This window comes from Pristis pectinata, chromosome 34 (genome assembly GCF_009764475.1).
Source record: "Pristis pectinata isolate sPriPec2 chromosome 34, sPriPec2.1.pri, whole genome shotgun sequence".
Classification (NCBI taxonomy): Eukaryota; Metazoa; Chordata; class Chondrichthyes; order Rhinopristiformes; family Pristidae; genus Pristis; species Pristis pectinata.
The window spans coordinates 6,415,841-6,433,250 of NC_067438.1; the positions used below are offsets into that span (position 1 = coordinate 6,415,841).

At 48.6% G+C, this 17,410-nt stretch overlaps 1 protein-coding gene across 1 annotated transcript in view; it reads left to right on the forward strand.

Annotated features, from left to right (window-relative positions):
• Positions 1-17,410, forward strand: part of LOC127586121 (flotillin-1-like) — a 41,498-nt gene that overhangs the window by 11,891 nt on the left and 12,197 nt on the right. Inside the window, exons 2-7 of the mRNA XM_052043975.1 lie at positions 4,461-4,529; positions 10,132-10,207; positions 11,505-11,595; positions 14,383-14,526; positions 14,806-14,925; positions 16,409-16,504. Of these exons, the coding sequence (XP_051899935.1) occupies positions 4,484-4,529; positions 10,132-10,207; positions 11,505-11,595; positions 14,383-14,526; positions 14,806-14,925; positions 16,409-16,504 (573 nt within the window). The 5' untranslated portion in view covers positions 4,461-4,483. The remainder of the gene's footprint in view (positions 1-4,460; positions 4,530-10,131; positions 10,208-11,504; positions 11,596-14,382; positions 14,527-14,805; positions 14,926-16,408; positions 16,505-17,410) is intronic.

Genomic DNA, 17,410 nt, shown 5'->3' on the forward strand with positions numbered 1-17,410 from the left:
GAAAGAGGGGGAAGCTGAGGCTGTGATGATTAAATGATTCAAAGCTTCGGTTTATAAACCTGATGAATGTGTGGATGGGGGTGCAGAGAGGAGGGGGTCGATGAGTGAGAGAGGGATGGGGAGTGAGGGTGCATATAGGAGGGGTTCAGGGAATGAGGGTGCAGAGAGGAGGGGGGATGGGGAGAGAAGGTGCAGAGAGGAGGGGGGATGGGGAGAGAGGACACAGAAGGATGCGGAGGGAGGGTGCAAAGAGGAGGGGGACGGAGGGTGCAGAGAGGAGGGGGTGGGGAGGGAGGGTGCAGAGAGGAGGGGGTGGGGAGGGTGGGTGCAGAGAGGAGGGGGACACGGAGGGTGCAGAGAGGAGGGGGACACGGTGCAGAGAGGAGGGGGACACAGGGAGGGTGCAGAGAGGAGGGGGACACGGAGGGTGCAGAGAGGAGGGGGACGGTGCAGAGAGGAGGGGGTGGGGAGGGAGGGTGCAGAAAGGAGGCGGACACGGAAGGTGAAGAGAGGAGGGCGACGGGAAGAGAGGATTGAATTTATGTTGCGAGATAATCTCACCACGAGGCATCGGTAAAATTACCGCCAAACCACTGGTGCAGACTTCAGGAATGTAACTGCAGCAGACAGCCGAAGTCTCAATCCTCTCTTCCTCCCATACTCCCCATTAAAGTTGCTTCTCAAAAGTGGCTTGGATTCTGATGTTTTAGAGAGCCGGTGTGCTCTCCCACTTCCCAAAAAAAATTATCGAACTCCCTGCGAGTGATTCCCATGTAGCCCCTTCCTTGGGAAATGTCCAACATGAAGCTCCTGATTAAAGAGTGGGCTGCCTCATTGGAGGCACCAACGGGCTTTTAAACCAACCTACTGTTTGCCTGTTCTCGCTGGGTGTGAAAGAACCCTGAACTGTTCCCTTGCCCTCTCTCAATGGGTGCCACCCAGCTCCTGATCAAATGGACCTATGTGTCCTTGTACACAAGTCACTGAACGCTAACAGGAAGATGCAGCAAGCAACTACGATGGGAAAAGATGTGTAATTATTTGCTAAGATAGTCGTACTGTAATTATATAGTGCCTTGATGAGACCATACCTGGAGTATTGTGTACAGTTTTAGTCTCCTTACCGAAAAAAAGATGTATTTGCCAACAGAGAGCACCGCCCAAATTCTCCAGACTGATTCCTGGGATTGCGGGTTTGCCTTGTGAGGAGAACGTGAGTAGACTAGGCTTGTATTCTCTATTTAGAAGAACGAGGGGTGATCTTATTGAAATATAGATGCAATGAGGATGTTTCCACTGTTTGAGAAATCTGGAGGCAGGAATCACAGTCTTGGAAGAAGGGATTGGCTGTTGAGGACTAAGATGAGGAGTTTCTTTATTCAGAGGGTGGGGAATCTTTTTACTTAAAAACAGAATATATTTCTGAATATTAAGGGAATCAAAGAATGTGTGGACAGTGCAGGAAAATGGCACCAAGGTAGTAGATCAGCCATAACCTTGATGAATAGGGAACAGGCTTGAAAGGATGGGTGATCCACTCATGCTCCTAATTGTTATGTTTGTATGTAATCCTGCCCCTGTTTCACCAGAGAGAAAGCTGGTCAAGGCATGAGCAGAGATGACAGAAACAAGGTTTATAATCTCTGCAGTTTAGAAGGTTAGGCAATGGTTTGGTATTGGTATTGGTTTATTATTGTCACTTGTACCGAGGTACAGTGGAAAAACTTGTCTTACAAACCGATTTTACAGGTCAATTCATTACACAGTGCAGTTACACGGGGTTAGTACAGAGTGCATTGAGGTAGTATAAGGGTAAAAACAATAACAGTACAGAGTAAAGTGTCACAGCCACAGAAAAAGTGCAGTGCAATAAGTGCAAGGTCACAACAAGGTAGATCGTGAGATCATAGTCCATCTCATCATATAAGGGAACTGTTCAATAGTCTTATCACAGTGGGGTAGAAGCTGTCCTTAAGTCTGGTGGTATGTACCCTCAGGCTCCTGTATCTTCTACCTGATGGAAGAAGAGAGAATGACCCAGGTGGGTGGGGTCTTTGATTATGCTGGCTGCTTCACCAAGACAGCGAGAGGTAAAGACAGATTCCAAGGAGGGGAGGCTGGTGTCCATGACGCACTGGGCTGTGTCCACAACTCTCTGTAGTTTGTTGCAGTCCTGGACAGAGCAGTTGTCGTACCAAGCCGTGATGCATCCAGATAGGATGCTTTCTGTGGTGCATCGATAAAAGTTGGTGAGTGTCAAAGGGGACAAACCGAATTTCTTTAGCCTCCTGAGGAAGTAGAGGCGCTGGTGAGCTTTCTTGGCCGTGGCATCTACATGATTTGATTACGTGATTAGCTAGCCTTGCTCATGAGACACAACCAATAGAGGTTCTTCAGGCACCACCACCTGTGGAGTCGTGACTCGGGGTGGACTCCACGCCCTCTTGCAGGTGGAGGAGTGGTTTTGGTGGAGGGTCAAGAAAATAGAGCGCCTGGATGGAGGCCCACAGTGAGGTGAATGTTCCACTGCCATCAACAGGCTCAACAGAAACAGTGCTAAATGCCAATCCTGTTTTAGAGGAACTAGAGAAAGAGAAGAGGCAATTTAGCATTGTTGGTCAATCTGCTTTGCTGGCAAGTGGAGATAACACTGGTCGGGTAGAATCACAGCACAGGAGGAGTCCATTTGGCCCTTCAAGCCCATGCAGGCTCATGGTACAACTTTACTCCCAACCTTGCAACCCAGTTGCCTTTAACTACGACCCTTAGTACTGACTAGCGGGGGTAGAGTGGTGCAGGGAATTAAGTGCTGCTGTGAAGTGGAACTGGCACCTGTTCCAGATTCAATTCCTTCTCTCTGATTGAATTCCATCGTTATGTGATTAAAATGGTCTGTTTTAAAATTGGATTTTTGTGAAGCAAAGGTTTCTAAACGTCGCACGGTAGAGGCAAGTCACAAATCAGTTGTACTCTCATCAAATGATGTTATAGCCTGAGTTGATAATTGGTTTATTATTGCAACATGTACCGAGGTACAGTGAAAAACTTCGTTTTGCATGCCATCCATACAGATCATCTCATCACATCAGTACATTGAGGTAGTTCAAGGGGAAAGCAGTACAGAATGCAATAGTGTTACAGTTACAGAGAAAGTGCAGTGCAGGTAGACAATAAGGTGCAAGGGCCATGACGAGGTAGGTTGTGAGGTCAAGGGTCCATCTTATCGTCCAAGAAGTCTGTTCAATAGCCTTATAAAAGTGGGATAGAACCTGTCCTTGAGCCCGGTGGTACGTGATTTCAGGCTTTTGAATCGTCTGCCCGATGGAAGGGGGGAGAAAAGAGAATGTCCAGGTTGGGTGGGGTCTTTGATTATTTTGCCTACTTTACCGAGGCAGCAAGAAGTGTCAGCAGAGTCCATGGAGGAGAGGCTCATTTTCGTGATGTGCTGAGCTGTGTCCACAACTCCCTGCAGTTTCTTCTCCCTGGCTCCTGCTGTTAGCTGCTTCTTTCTCTGGCCTCTTTCATTGTTACGCCTAACAGCAGTGGCACAGCTAGTAGAGCGGCTGCCTCACAGCTTCAGTGATCCAGGTTCAATCCTGACCTCCAGTGCTGCCCTTCCCCTGGTGGATCTGCTCTCCCCTCCTCCCCGCACCTGCCTATCACTATCTCTCACCTGCATCTACCAATCACCACCTTGAGCCCACCCTGCCTCCCCTCTTTTGTCCACCTATCTCTGCTCTGCTCTCTTCCCTCATATATATTGGGGTTCCCCTTTTCCTATCTCTAGACCTGAGGAAGGGTCCTGACCCAAAACATTGACCGCCTGCTTTTCTCCACGGATGCTGCCTGGCCTGCTGAGTTCCTCCAGCGTGATAGTGTTTTTCATCTAGACTCCAGCATCTGCAGTCCTTTGTTTCTCTAGGGTTGTGCCTGTGATGGAGCTGGCTGGGTCTATGACCCTCTGCGGCCTCTTTCAATCCCGCGCATTGGAGCCTCCATAGCCGGCGGTGGTGCAACCAGTCTCAATGTGGTTAAACAGTACCTTCATATGAAAGCAACCTTGTTTTCAAATCCTTCCATGGTGTCCCTTTCTCTTCCTGTCTCTATGATCTCCAGTTTACAGCTTTCCATCACCTGCACTCCTCCCATTACAGCCTCTAGCACATTCCCAAATTCTATCACTACACCGTTGGAAGCTGTGCTTTCAGCTGCACAGAGTTTAACGGTTTGGATTTCCATGCCCAACCCCCAATGCCCTACTGCTGTCTGAGATGCTTCTGATAAAATTAATCTGTGATACAGTCTGTGCACTTCTGTCCCTGTGTGGCTATGTCGTAATTTTATGATGTTCCTGTTAAGTGCCTTGGAACATTTTGCAATGCAGGTGGTGCTGTATAAATATAAGTTGTCGTTGTTGTACTGTGCTGGCTCTAACTTGTGTGTTTCCTCTTTCTCTGCAGGATTTCTTAACTGACACTTCGCCATGTCGTTCCATACGTGTGGTCCCAATGAGGCCATGGTGGTTTCAGGTACAGTATTTCTACTTCTGTTCTCTGTAAGTACTTGTAGGGCATCACAAATGAGTCCAGTCTATTCATGCCCAGCTCGCCCAGGACAAATGGAGAGGTGCCATTAAGCAGGAAAGAGTGCAGAAAAGATTTACAAGGATATTGCCAGGACTTGAGGGAGTGAGTTATAGAGAGAGGTTGGGCAGGCTAGGACTTCATTCATAGAAGCATAGGAGAATGAGGGGTGATTTTATAGAAGTGTATAAAATCATGACGGGCATAGATAGGATGAATGCACACGGTCTTTGTCCCAGGGCTGGGGAATCAAGAACTAGAGGGCATAGGTTTAAGGTGAGAGGGGAGAAATTTAATAAGAACCTGAGGGACAACTTTTTCACTCAGAGGGTGATCAGTATATGGAATGAGCTGCCAGAGGAACTGACTGAGGCAGGTACATGAACCACGTTTAAAAGGCACTTGGATGGGTACGTGGATAGGAAAGGTTTAGAGAGATGTGGGCCAAATGTGAGCAAATGGGACTGTTAGATGGGCATCTTGGTTGGCATGGACCAGTCGGACCAAAGGGCCTGTTCCCATGCTGTATGACTCTATGACAGGTGTAGCACTCGCTAGTCAGTGATCATGAGCCCTCGTTCGCTTTCCTCCTCTCTGCTCCACTCCCTGCTGATTGTGGAACCTCCAACGACAGAGCTGGGGGGGTCTCGATCATTGGAGGAGCCAGAGTGAATCCAGCCCTTTTCCCAGTCTCGGGAGATCCTGGACACCTTTCAGCTGGTGAAGAGCTCTCTGAAACATAGTTGCTGCTGTAAAGTCCCATGCAAAGTGTCTGATGTGAGCAGAGGATCTTAAGATAAGATATTGTTATTAGTCACATGTACATCGAAACACACAGTGAAATGCATCTTTTGCGTAGAGTGTTGTGGGGGCAGCTGCAAGTGTTGCCACGCTTCTGGCGCCAACATAGCATGCCCACAACTTCCTAACCCGTACATCTTTGGAATGTGGGAGGAAACCGGAGCACCCGGAGGAAACCAACGCATTCACAGGGAGAACGTACAAACTCCTCACAGACAGCGGCCGGATTTGAACCTGGGTCGCTGGCACTGTAAAGCATTACGCTAACCGCTACACTACCGTGCCTGCCCTTTGTAGCGATGTTGATGATGGATAAATATTGGGCAAGGCACCACGCTTAACCACCTGCTCTTCTGCAAAAATAATGCCATGAGACCTTTTACATCCCCTTGAGAGAGCAGCCAGGTGGTGGCTGCAATAGTGCTTCTCGGTGCTCCGCCTGGATTTTATGCAGAAGCACCTGGTGCGGGACTTGAACCCGTCTGGCTCTGTGAGCTTGGTGAGGGAGTTGGGGCTCATTGCTGGTGCAAAGGCAAGCAAAACAGATTGAGAGAGAGCGGAGGCTCTGATTGCTTTATGAGAGGAAAAAGTTTTAAATTATCCCAGGTTTGAGGAGCAATTCGGGTTGGGATCCGAGTCTCCTGCATTTCATGCAATGCACAAACCGCCAGAGGAACTCAGAGGATCAAGCAGCATCTGTGGGAGGAAAAGAATTGTCGGCATTTTGGGTCAAAACCTTGCTTAGATGCTGCTCAACCCGCTGAGTTCCTCCAGCAGATTGTTTGTTGCTCCAGATTCCAGCATCTGCAGTCACTTTATGTCTCTTGCACTTCATGGGCTGGGAGGAGATTATTGCACGAGCAACTGCCTACTTAATTCTAGTGAACTACCTTCACTAGAATTGTGGTGGTGTGGTTATTCTGTGCGCCCGAGTTTCCTGCCCACTCTCCCCTGCTCTCAGTGCTCTAATTCTCACCAAGCATTACCAGTTAATACCGTGCTTGCTGACTCGCCTTGGCTCCTGGTTCAGGCAGCGGATTAATTTCGTAATTCTTGTTCCCATTCCCATGGGTGCTGTGTCTCTGTAAAACACTCAGACTTCCTCTCTTTGTTTTAAACCTCCCATGGTATGCTTGTGTGGTTGGCATCCCTGGCTTTATATGCCCATCCCCCAATTGCCCTTGAGAAGCTGGTGGTAAACCACCACCCTTTTGCAGTTCAGGCATTGTATTCCAACCGAGAAACTGCTTAAACTGTTTCTGAAGCCAGAGGAGAGGTGATCGCTTTGCTGTGGGTCTGGAATCTAAAAGCACTGGAGAGATACCACCAGCATTGTCTACTGCAAAGTCCTCCAAATGCACTGGCAGGATAAAGATCCAACATCCCCCGTAATGGGGCCCTAATTACACTCTGGCGGTTACATTAGGCAGACCATTCTGTTCGCTTGTTGGCCAGACTGGGTACATAGAACAGGAACAGGCCCTTCAGCCCATGATCTCTGTGCTGGGCAGGCACGGTAGTGTAGCGGTTAGCGTAATGCTGTTACAGCGCCAGTGACCCGGGTTCAATTCCGCCCACTGTCTGTAAGGAGTTTGTACATTCTCCCCGTGACTGCGTGGGTTTCCTCCAGGTGCTCCGGTTTCCTCCCATGTTCCAAAGACGTACGGGTTAGGAAGTTGTGGGCATGCTATGTTGGCGCCGGAAGGGTGGCGACACTCGCGGGCTGCCTCCAGAACACTCTACGCAAAAGATGCATTTCACTGTGTGTTTCAATCTACATGTGACTAATAAAAATATCTTATCTTAGTAGCTTAATCACCATGTTCTTCATTTCCATTGGTGAGGGGCTGCATCAAAGCTTCAGACCCTCTAAATATGAGAGGGATGCTCCACATAGTGAAGCCTCTTGCATATTCCTAATATTAATTAATCTCCTGCTTTCAGCTGCAATGGCCCAAAGCCTTAAAGTGTAAACCATTTTCCCTGAAGGTTCCTCTCTCAGTTGTACACCATCCTGGCTTGGAATTCTATCACCGTTCCATTCACTGAATCGCCCTGCATAAAACTACTTCCGAAATCCTACATTTTGGCTCTTTTATTATCTTCCTGTGTATTTCATATTTAGTTTGGTAACTCCTGTGAAGTTATATAAGTGTGTGTTGTTTGTGTGTGTGTATATGAGAGAGTTGGAACAGCAGGGAATCATTTATTGAAGCCATATGTTTGGGACAGTTGGTTTTGAGGCTTTGTGGAGACATCCTCATCAAGCACAACAAACGAGATGTCTTTAAAAAGCTGATATTATTACCAAAGTCTTTTCTCTTGGCCTTGTGGTTTTGCAATGCCAATTAACGTTGGAGAGCAAGAAGAGCTTGCATTCATGCCTTTCACAATACCGGGATATCCTGAAGCTCTCCCAGGCAAGTTCTTTAGAACCAAAATTCTGGCAGTGCTGGAAATCTGAAATTAATTTTAAAATTGAAAGGAAAAATGCTAAAAATGTTCAGGGAAATTAGGGAGGATTTGAAAGGGTGACTCCTCTACCTTCTCCCTGTCTCCCCGCCTTTTTCGCACACCCTGACTCACAAAATATATTGGTGTCCCTTCATCACTGCCGAGACCCCCTACAACGGAACAGGGTCCCTTCTGCTGAAAGACCACGTGGTTTCAAGGAAGTGGCTCACCAGCACCTTCTTGAGGGCATTTAGGGATAGTCAGTAAATGCTGGGTTTGCCAGCAAAGCCAAAATCTCAAAAATGAATCAGAATCAGGTTTATTATCACTGACATTTGTGAAATTTGTTGCAAAAACATAAAAATTACTATAAATTACAAAATAAATAGCGCAAAAAAAAAGGAATAACACAGTATCCTTCATGGGTTCTTGGACCATTCAGAAATCTGATGGCAGAGGGGAAGAAGCTGTTCCTAAATCACTGAGTGTGGGTCTTCAGCCTCCTGTGCAAAGCAAAAAGGAATAGCACAGTATCCTTCATGGGTTCTTGGACCGTTCAGAAATCTGATGGCGGAGGGGAAGAAGCTGTTCCTAAATCACTGAGTGTGGGTCTTCAGCCTCCTGTACCTCCTCCCTGAGGGTAGTAACAAGAAGAGGGCAGGTCCTTAGTGATGGATGAATTATTAAATCTTTCCATAAACTGGGAAACTTTATACCCCTAGAAATGTGGCTCATTGTGAACCCCCAGAAATTGCGGTCAACCCCAGCAAACTCTGTCATATTTCTAAGCAGAGCTGCACCGAGGTGTCACTTTGCTGGATAGTGTGTCAGAACCCAGTGCCTTATTTGGAAACCTATCCCCCCACAACATCTCCAATTTTGCCTTGGTGCAGTACAGGGAGAGTTCTATAATGTCAGAGCTATACCATTGAGCCCCCTTGTGGAGTGTGGTTAAACATTTCAGCCTGCCTTCTTGTTGGAGGAGCTCTCTCATGTATTTCTAACCCCACTGTTCATGAACATAAGAAAATAGGAGCAGGAGTAGGCCACTCGGCCCCTCAAACCTACCCCATCATTCAGTTTGATTGTGGCTGATCTGACCCTGGCCTCTTCTGTGCCAGTTCCCCATAGCTCTCGGTTCCCTGATCTTTCAAAAATGTATCTACTTCCACTTTAAATCCAACCTTCACAACCCTCTGGGATAGAGAACTAAGGAAACTCAAACAAGGTGCTGGAGGAACTCAGCAGGTTGGGTAGCACCTGTGGAGGGAAATGGACAGTCGACGTTTCAGGTCGAGACCTTTCATCTGGACTGGAATCTGCAGTCTCTTGTGCCTCCATTTTGCTACTCCACAGCAAAGTCTCATCAAGGTACGCCCACTTTGAAGAGGTTCTCCTCCTCTCTTCGGGTGTTCTGTGGGACCCTCTCTCACTGTTCCCCCTCTGTGATTCCTGCTGCTCTTCACTCAGACTCGCTCCCCCAGTCATGTGTCCTTCCTCGGTCCTTGTCTCTGCCCAGTCCAGATGAAGGGTCTCTCCACCCAGATCGTTGACTGACCATATCCTTCCACTGATGCCGCCTGATCCACCGAGTTCGTCCACCATCTTGTTTGTTGCTCCAGATTCCAGCATCTGCAGTCTCCTGTGTCTCCATTCCCAGAGATTTGCCACCTCCTGTGAGCAGAAGGTGCTTGTCTTTCCAAATGTGGTCCTCAAGATCAGCTGATTTCTATTCTAATCTTTCTCAACACCTTTGGGTTGGTGACGGCAGCTTTTTGGGTCAGTAATGCAAACTTTAAGAATTGGAGAAGGACCTCGCTGCAAAGCTAGTCATGAGTGATAAAATTCACCATCACCTTCAGTGTCCCAGCACGGCCTTTGGCTGTCATAGGGAGAGAGTGGAGATCAAGGTGTCAGACCTGGCACAAACCTCATTATCCCATGGGCAGCGGTGATTCCTGCCTTCCTACTCCTTTCTTTCTGCTCACTGCAGGCACCTCAAAGAACAGGAGGGACACCACTAACAAGGCCTCGGCAAAATCCCCTGGCTGGATAAGTGGTCCAACATCAAGTCAGCAATCCCAGTGTTGAGGTCACAGTTACAGCCGGTTGGTTCCATTTGGGCACAAACTGCAGACACTGGAAATGCCATGCAGGTCAGAGAGGAACGGAGGCAGCATCTCCACACGGATGCTGCCTGACCAACTGAGTATTTCCAGCAATTTTTGGGTACTGGAGTATGTTGGGGGAGTGACACTAATGCCCACCATCTGATCTCTTTCACCTGTTTCAGGCTTCTGCCGGTCTCCGCCAGTGATGATCGCTGGAGGGCGGGTCTTCGTCCTGCCATGCGTCCAACAGATTGAGAGGTAATTGCACGGGGCTGGGCTTGGAACTAAGGGCAGATGTCTGTCGGCCTTTGTAATGGGATGGGGGGAGGAGCAGGGAATTGGTATCCCTGTGATGCATAAACTCAAGGAAGGATTATTTGAATGTCGGAGGACTGCAGATGAAGAGATAGAAGTTATGCTACAGCCATACAAAGCCCTGAGCACTCAGAGCAGTTCTGGGCTCTGCACCACATTGAGGAGATATTGGAAGGGGTGCAGTGTAGGTTTAGCAGGATTGAGGCGGGAATGAGTGGATTTGCTCCCCGCCATCCTAATAACCCCATATTGGCAATGTCTTTGTCTCTTCCAATGGGAGGTATCTTTCCATTGGGAATAATTTATTAATCTCACTCGTGGAGACTCAAATGCAGTCAGGATCTGGTTTTTGGTTTATTATTATTGTCACGGGCACCGAGATGCAGTGAGATGCATTTGTTTGACAGATCATGCCATACCTCAGTACATCGAGGTGGTGAAAAGAAAAGCAGAATGCAGAATATGGTGTTATGGAGAAAGTGCAATGCAGGTAGACAAATAAAGTGCAAGGGCCACAACGAGGTAGATCGGGAGGATCAAGAGTTCGTCTTTTAGTGTATGAGAGGTCCGTTCAAGAGTCTATTAACAGCGGGATAGAAGCTGTCCTTGAGTCCAGTGGCACGTGTGCCTTAAAACTATTGTATCTTCTGCCCGATGGGAGAGGGGAGGAGAAAGAATGACGGGGTTGGGAGGGGTTTTTCATTATGTTGGCTTCTTTCCCGAGGCAGTGGGAAGTGTAGATGGAGGGGAGGCTGGTTTGCATGATTGACTGGGCTGTGCTCACAACTCTCAAAAGTGCCTTGTACTGGGTGGGACAGAGGCATGCCACTGTGAGGCTGAAGCCTTTGGGAAGTCTAATGGGAGGTTAAACTTTAGGTTTTACCTGTGTGCGCCTGAACTCTGTGTCAGACTCTTGAACGGACCTCTCATACACTAAAAGATGAACTCTTGATCCTCCTGATCTACTTCGTTGTGGCCCTTGCACTTTATTTGTCTACGTTGCACTGCACTTTCTCTGCAACACCATGTTCTGCACTCTGTTTTTCTGAAAGAGTCCCATCTGCCGGGACTGTTTAAATAAACACTGCCATTTTGCACTTGTTCTCCCAACACAACAAGCACAAAAAGACAGGGTTTATTTAAGATGGTGGGGATCTGGGTAAGACAGGAATTATCATTGATGTACCAAAGTGACTCTGGGGCACAGTGAGGATTCTGACAAACGTTCCTCTCCCTGCAGGATTTCGCTGAGCACTCTGACACTGAACGTGAAAAGTGAGAAGGTGTACACCCGCCACGGTGTCCCAATTTCCGTCACAGGAATCGCACAGGTACAGTTACGGGCATCCCTGCTTTCAAGCTGGAACCTTCCACCTATCACCTCCCAGCTTCTTACGTGAATCCCACTCTCCCCCCTCCCTCACCTGCCTATCAGCCCCCCTCAGCTGGATCCACCTACAGCTCTTGCTCCACCCGTCCCCACCCCCCTCCCCACCTTTTTATACTGGCTGCCTCCCTTCTTTCTTTTCAGTCCAGATGAAGGGTCTGGACTGTCCATTTCCCTCCACAGACGCTGCCTGACCCGCTGAGTCCCTCCAGCATTTTGTGCGCTGCTCCAGATTTCCAGCATCTGCAGTCTTTCTTGTGTCTCCAGCCCTCCTTTCAAGCAGGGATTGACAGAGACTCTGTCGCGGTGTTATTCCTACCTCATTCTGCAACCCCCTCCCCCCCCACCCCACCCAAATTCAACCTCCAGAAGTGGGCCCATCCCTTCACATTTATTTATGCACATACATAAATCCTGTTTGACCATTTTTGATGCTAACTCCTGGCTGGCAGTTGCCGCTGTCTCCTGAGTATAGTCTTTGGACTAATGGACTGCATTCTCTGCTAGTGGCGGCTTCTGACTGCATCAAAGATTGAATTAAGGCCCTTTGCAGGAAGCCTTGCCAATGCATCAATCAATGTTCAGCTCCAATTATTCAAGAGATCAACCCTCGTCTTGTTTCTGCACATCCATTAAATGTTTCCATTACAAATTGTGCCTGTGTGAGTCAGCGTTGGATCAGTGGTCCACATTCTATTTCATATTGCAACAAAAAGCAGGAGTTGAGTGGAAGTACTCAGTAAATCGGGCATATTCAGTCAATGTCTGTGATCCGTGACTTTGTTTTTGGAGGAGAGGATGAGAGATCAGTGAACTGAGACTGTTTTTCCACCCAGACGTGTTGGCACTTCCAGAACCTTCCACGGTATTTCAGATTTCCAACAGACGGAATATGTTGGTTTTGGGCTGTTGTATATCGACCTTTCTTAGGTAGTCAAGGAAACCTCAGGTCAACAGGGACCAGAGACCTTCCTATTGATTCCCACTGCCTACGAAACCCACTTCCCAGTTGGCATGATGGAGCAAATCCCGTCCCATCGCTTCCTACACTGCCCAGAATTCCATTGGTCGGCCCTTTCCCAACCGCAGTCCTTCAGTTCAGAATGCTGATGGGTCACCTCTATCACTTCGCTTGCGAATATTTGGACTCTTTCTCGCAATCAAAGACCATCCCAGCTCCACGGAACTGGCAACTCTGATGAGACATCGAGCTGTACAGCAAAGAAACAGGCCCTTCAGCCCACCATGTCCATGCCAGCCTTTTTTGCCTATCTGTACCAATCCCATTTGCCTGCATTCGGACCTAATTCCTTGTCGATTTGTGTCCATCTAAATGCCTCCTAAACATAGTGACTGCATCCACTTCCATCACCTCCTCTGGCAGAACGTTCCAGACATTAACTGCGCTCTCTGTATAAAAAAAAAGACTTACCCTGCAGATTGCCTATATAACTCCTTTCTTTCACTTTCCCTCCCCTGACTTCCTTAATCTGGCTTCTGTCCTCTTCCTCTCCAGTCCTAATGAAGGGTCTTGACTTGAAACATCGACTGTTTATTTCCCTCCATAGACGCTGCCTGACCTGCTGAGTTCCTCCAGCGTTTTGTGTGTTCTCTCACTTTAAACCCCTGCACTCTTGTTTTTGATATCCTTACCATGGGAAGAAGATTTTGACTATCAATGCCTCTCATCAACTTCCATATCAGGTCAGCCCTCAGCCTCCTTCACTCCAAGCCCAGCCTATCTAACTTCTCCCCATAACTAAAGTCCTCCCATCCAGGCAACACCTTGATGACAGCAACCTGATGTTAGACTAAAACAGGAAGTGCTGGAAACAACTCAGCAGGTCAGGCAGCATCTGTGGAGAAAGAAAGAGAGTTACCGTTACAGGTCAGAGACCCTCGATCAGAACAGAATTTCGATGGTTGTAAACACCTGCATCAGTGGACAGTCAGGTAAACAAGCCCAGGCGCTTTAATGTGCTGATAATTTACAGCACAAGGTAGCTTCATTTATACCTGCCATTTGAATTGCAAGCTTCATATATTGCCAATCTAATGGGGCAAGCATTTGGGGAGGAGGTTTATCCATTGGGATTGGTGCAGTGGGAGCAGTTGGGAGTTGGTGCAGTCTGTTGGGTTCTGCACTGGGTTTGAAAAGGCAGGGATTTGCCTCATTGGCTTCTGTCCCCTGCAGTGAATGGGAAAGAGTAGCATTCAGTGAATTATTGATAAGGAAAAGCACCTGGAATGGTGGCAGTGAAAGTGAGGAGGTTTAATGTACTAGGACTTTGTAGAGTTACCCTGCTCCCACCCCACCACCTGCTCCCCCCACCCCCCCCCCCCCACCCACCATCGATTTACCTTTACGTTTGAAAGCCATGTGGTGGAACATTTCCCGTGTTTCTCTCCTGATGCAATGTACGCTTGGGCAGGCACGGTAGTGTAGCGGTTAGCGCAACGCTTTATGACACCGGGTTCAATTCCGGCCGCTTTCTGTAAGGAGTTTGTACGTTCTCCTCCTGTCTGCGTGGGTTTCCTCTGGGTGCTCCGGTTTCCTCCCACGTTCCAAAGGCGTATGGGTTAGGAAGTTGTGGGCATGCTATGTTGGCGCTGGAAGCGTGGCGACACTTGCGGGCTGCCCCCAGAACACTACGCAAAAGATGCATTTCACTGTCCGTTTCAATGTATGTGTGACTAATAAAGATATCTTAAAAAAACCTGTTGTCTGCAGGTGAAGATTCAGGGGCAGAATAAGGAGATGCTTGCAGCTGCCTGCCAGATGTTCCTGGGGAAGTCGGAGTCTGAGATCGGGCAGATCGCCTTGGAAACACTGGAGGGTCACCAGAGGGCCATCATGGCTCACATGACTGTGGAGGTAGGTTCTACCCCCGTCACCTCGCTCCATCCAGCATTATCCATTCAGTCTTTCACCTGGGACTCAAAGTAATTAATTTTTTTTTAGGTTAAAGCAAAGATAAATGTGGCAAAGTGGTCAACCTAAAGTTGTTTGGAAGAGCTTTGGGATAGGGGAAGTGAAAAATTTAAGTAGCTTAAGTAGAAGCACCTTTTAGTGGTGACGTGTTTGAAGGGGAAAGGAGAAATGGGGTGTGTGGCTGTGTTTGTTCTCATTGCCATTCATGGGCTTTTCCCCCAGGAGATCTACAAAGACCGGAAGAAGTTTTCGGAACAGGTTTTCAAAGTGGCTTCCTCTGACCTAGTCAACATGGGCATTGGGGTGGTTAGCTACACCCTGAAGGACATCCACGATGACCAGGTAGGCTGGGGCAGGAGGGTCCTGCTTAGAGACCCCTCTGCCTTTAACGCAGCCAGATACACATTGGCCCTTCAACCTCATACTCTCCAGTGGGAGGTCAGAATATTACGCGATACCAGTTGGAGGATTGTTGGCAGATAATTATAGGACGTCATCTTCAGAGAATTGAACCCGGGTCACTGGTGCTGTAATAACATTCCGCTAACCGCTACACTACCAATTAGACCATAAGACATAGAAACAGAACTTGGTCATTCAGCCCATCGAGTCTGCTCTGCCATTCCATTATGGCTTATTTACTTTTCCCTCTCAACCCCATTCTCTTGCCTTCTTCCCGTAACCTTTGATGCTCTTACTAATCAAGAACCTATCAACCTCTGCTTTAAATATACCCAATAACTTGGCCTCCACAGCCATCTGTGGCAATGAATTCCGCAGATTCACCAGCATCTCGCTGAAGAAATTCCTCCTTATCTCTGTTCTAAAGGAACATCCCTTTATTCTGAGGCTGTGCCCTCTGGCCCTAGACTCTCCCACTAATGGAAACATCCTCTCCCTGTCTACTCTATCCAGGCCTTTCAATACTTGGTAGATTTCAATGAGATCCCCCCCCCATCTTTCTAAGCTCCAGCAAGCACAGGCCCAGAGCCATAAAACACTCCTCACATGTTAAACCTTTCATTCCCAGCATCATTCTTGTAAACCTTCTCTGGACCCTCTCCAGGGCCAGCACATCCTTCCTTAGATATGGGGCCCAAAACTGCTCACAATACTCCAAATGTGGTCTGACCAACACAATATTTCCGGGCAAGAGTTGGCAGAAGTAGTGGTGCCTGTACAGTAGTTAATGATAGTGGTTTAAGGCAACATATTGGAGGATTGTTTGAGGGGGTATATTGATGGGATATATTGGGGACTCATCATGTGAAATATTGGATCTATTAGGATGTCTACTGCACTTCAAACCACACCAGGGCTGTTAACCCAGCCAACTGCACTCCAATAACACGTTCAAGGAGAATGGGGCAGCGCAGTGGTGCAACAAGTAGAGCTGCTGCCTCACCACGCCAGTGACCCCAGGTTCGATCCTCGCCTCCGGTGCTGTCTGTGTGGAGTTAGCACGTTCTTCCTGTGAGTGTGTGGGTCTCCCCCGGGGTGCTCCAGTTTCCTCCCATGTCTCAAAGTTGCGCAGGTTGGTCGGTTAATTGACCACCGTAGATTGTCCCTGGGCGTAAGTGAAATCGGGTAGTGTTGATGGGAATGTGAGGAGAATGAAACGGGATTAGTGTAAATGGGTGGTTGATGGCCAGCGTGGCCTCAATGGGCCAAGGGGCCAGGTTCAGCAGCGTACAACTCTAATGGGACGCTATTGCCCTCTGTTTGCCTCTGGCGATGACCTGATGTTGGATGTTACACCTCCTGTGTGCTGGTCCCCCTTCACTTGTTCCCACAGTGATAGACGCGGTGTTCCGTGTTTCCACAGGGTTACCTGCACTCACTGGGCAAGTCCCGCACGGCCCAGGTGCAGCGAGACGCCCGGATTGGAGAAGCTGAGGCCAAACGGGACTCGGGCATCAAGGTAATGCGTCTTGTGAATTTTGGAAAGTGGGGCTGGGGTGACGGTGGAGCCTGGAGGGGTGGGCAGGAGAGGGGTGGGGGTAAAGGGTGGAGATAGGGAGGAGACGATAATAGGGTATTGGTTTATTGTCGCTTGTACCAAGGTACAGTGAAAAACTTGTCTTGCATACCGATCGTACAGGTCAATTCATTACACAGTGCAGTTACATTGGGTTAGTACAGAGTGCATTGAGGTAGTACAGGTAACAACAATAACAGTACAGAGTAAAGTGTCACAGCTACAGAGAAAGTGCAGTGCAATAAGGTGCAAGGTCACAGCAAGGTAGATTGTGAGGTCAGAGTCCATCTCATCATATAAGGGAACCGTTCAATTGTCTTATCACAGTGGGGTAGAAGCTGTCCTCAAGTCTGGTGGCACGTGCCCTCAGGCTCCTGTATCTTCTACCTGATGGTAGAGGAGAGAAGAGAGAATGACCTGGGTGGGTGGGGTCTTTGACTATGCTGGCTGCTTCGCCAAGGCAGCGGGAGGTAAAGACAGAGTCCATGGAGGGGAGGCTGGTGCAGCAGGCAGGAAGAGGGGTGAGGTACCGAAGGGAGATGGGTTGGAAGAGATGGTAGTGGGATGGTGTTGGAGAAGAGGATGGGAGGTGGAGCAATAGGAGAAGGTGGTAGTTTGGGGGCATTGGGCAGAAGGAGGGGTTAGGATGGAGGCTGGGAGGGAGAGGGAGCTAGCAGTGGAAAGGAAGAGAGTGGGAGCCAGGTGAAGAGGGAGGTGAGGAGGACTCTGCTGAGGGCTGGGGTGGGGCGAGAGGAGGGCTTCAGAACGGGAGGCTGGAATGGCTTGGCGGGAGTGCCAAAGGAGTGACGGAGAGAAGGGGAAAGGCCTGTGAAAGAGATAAGGGGCAGG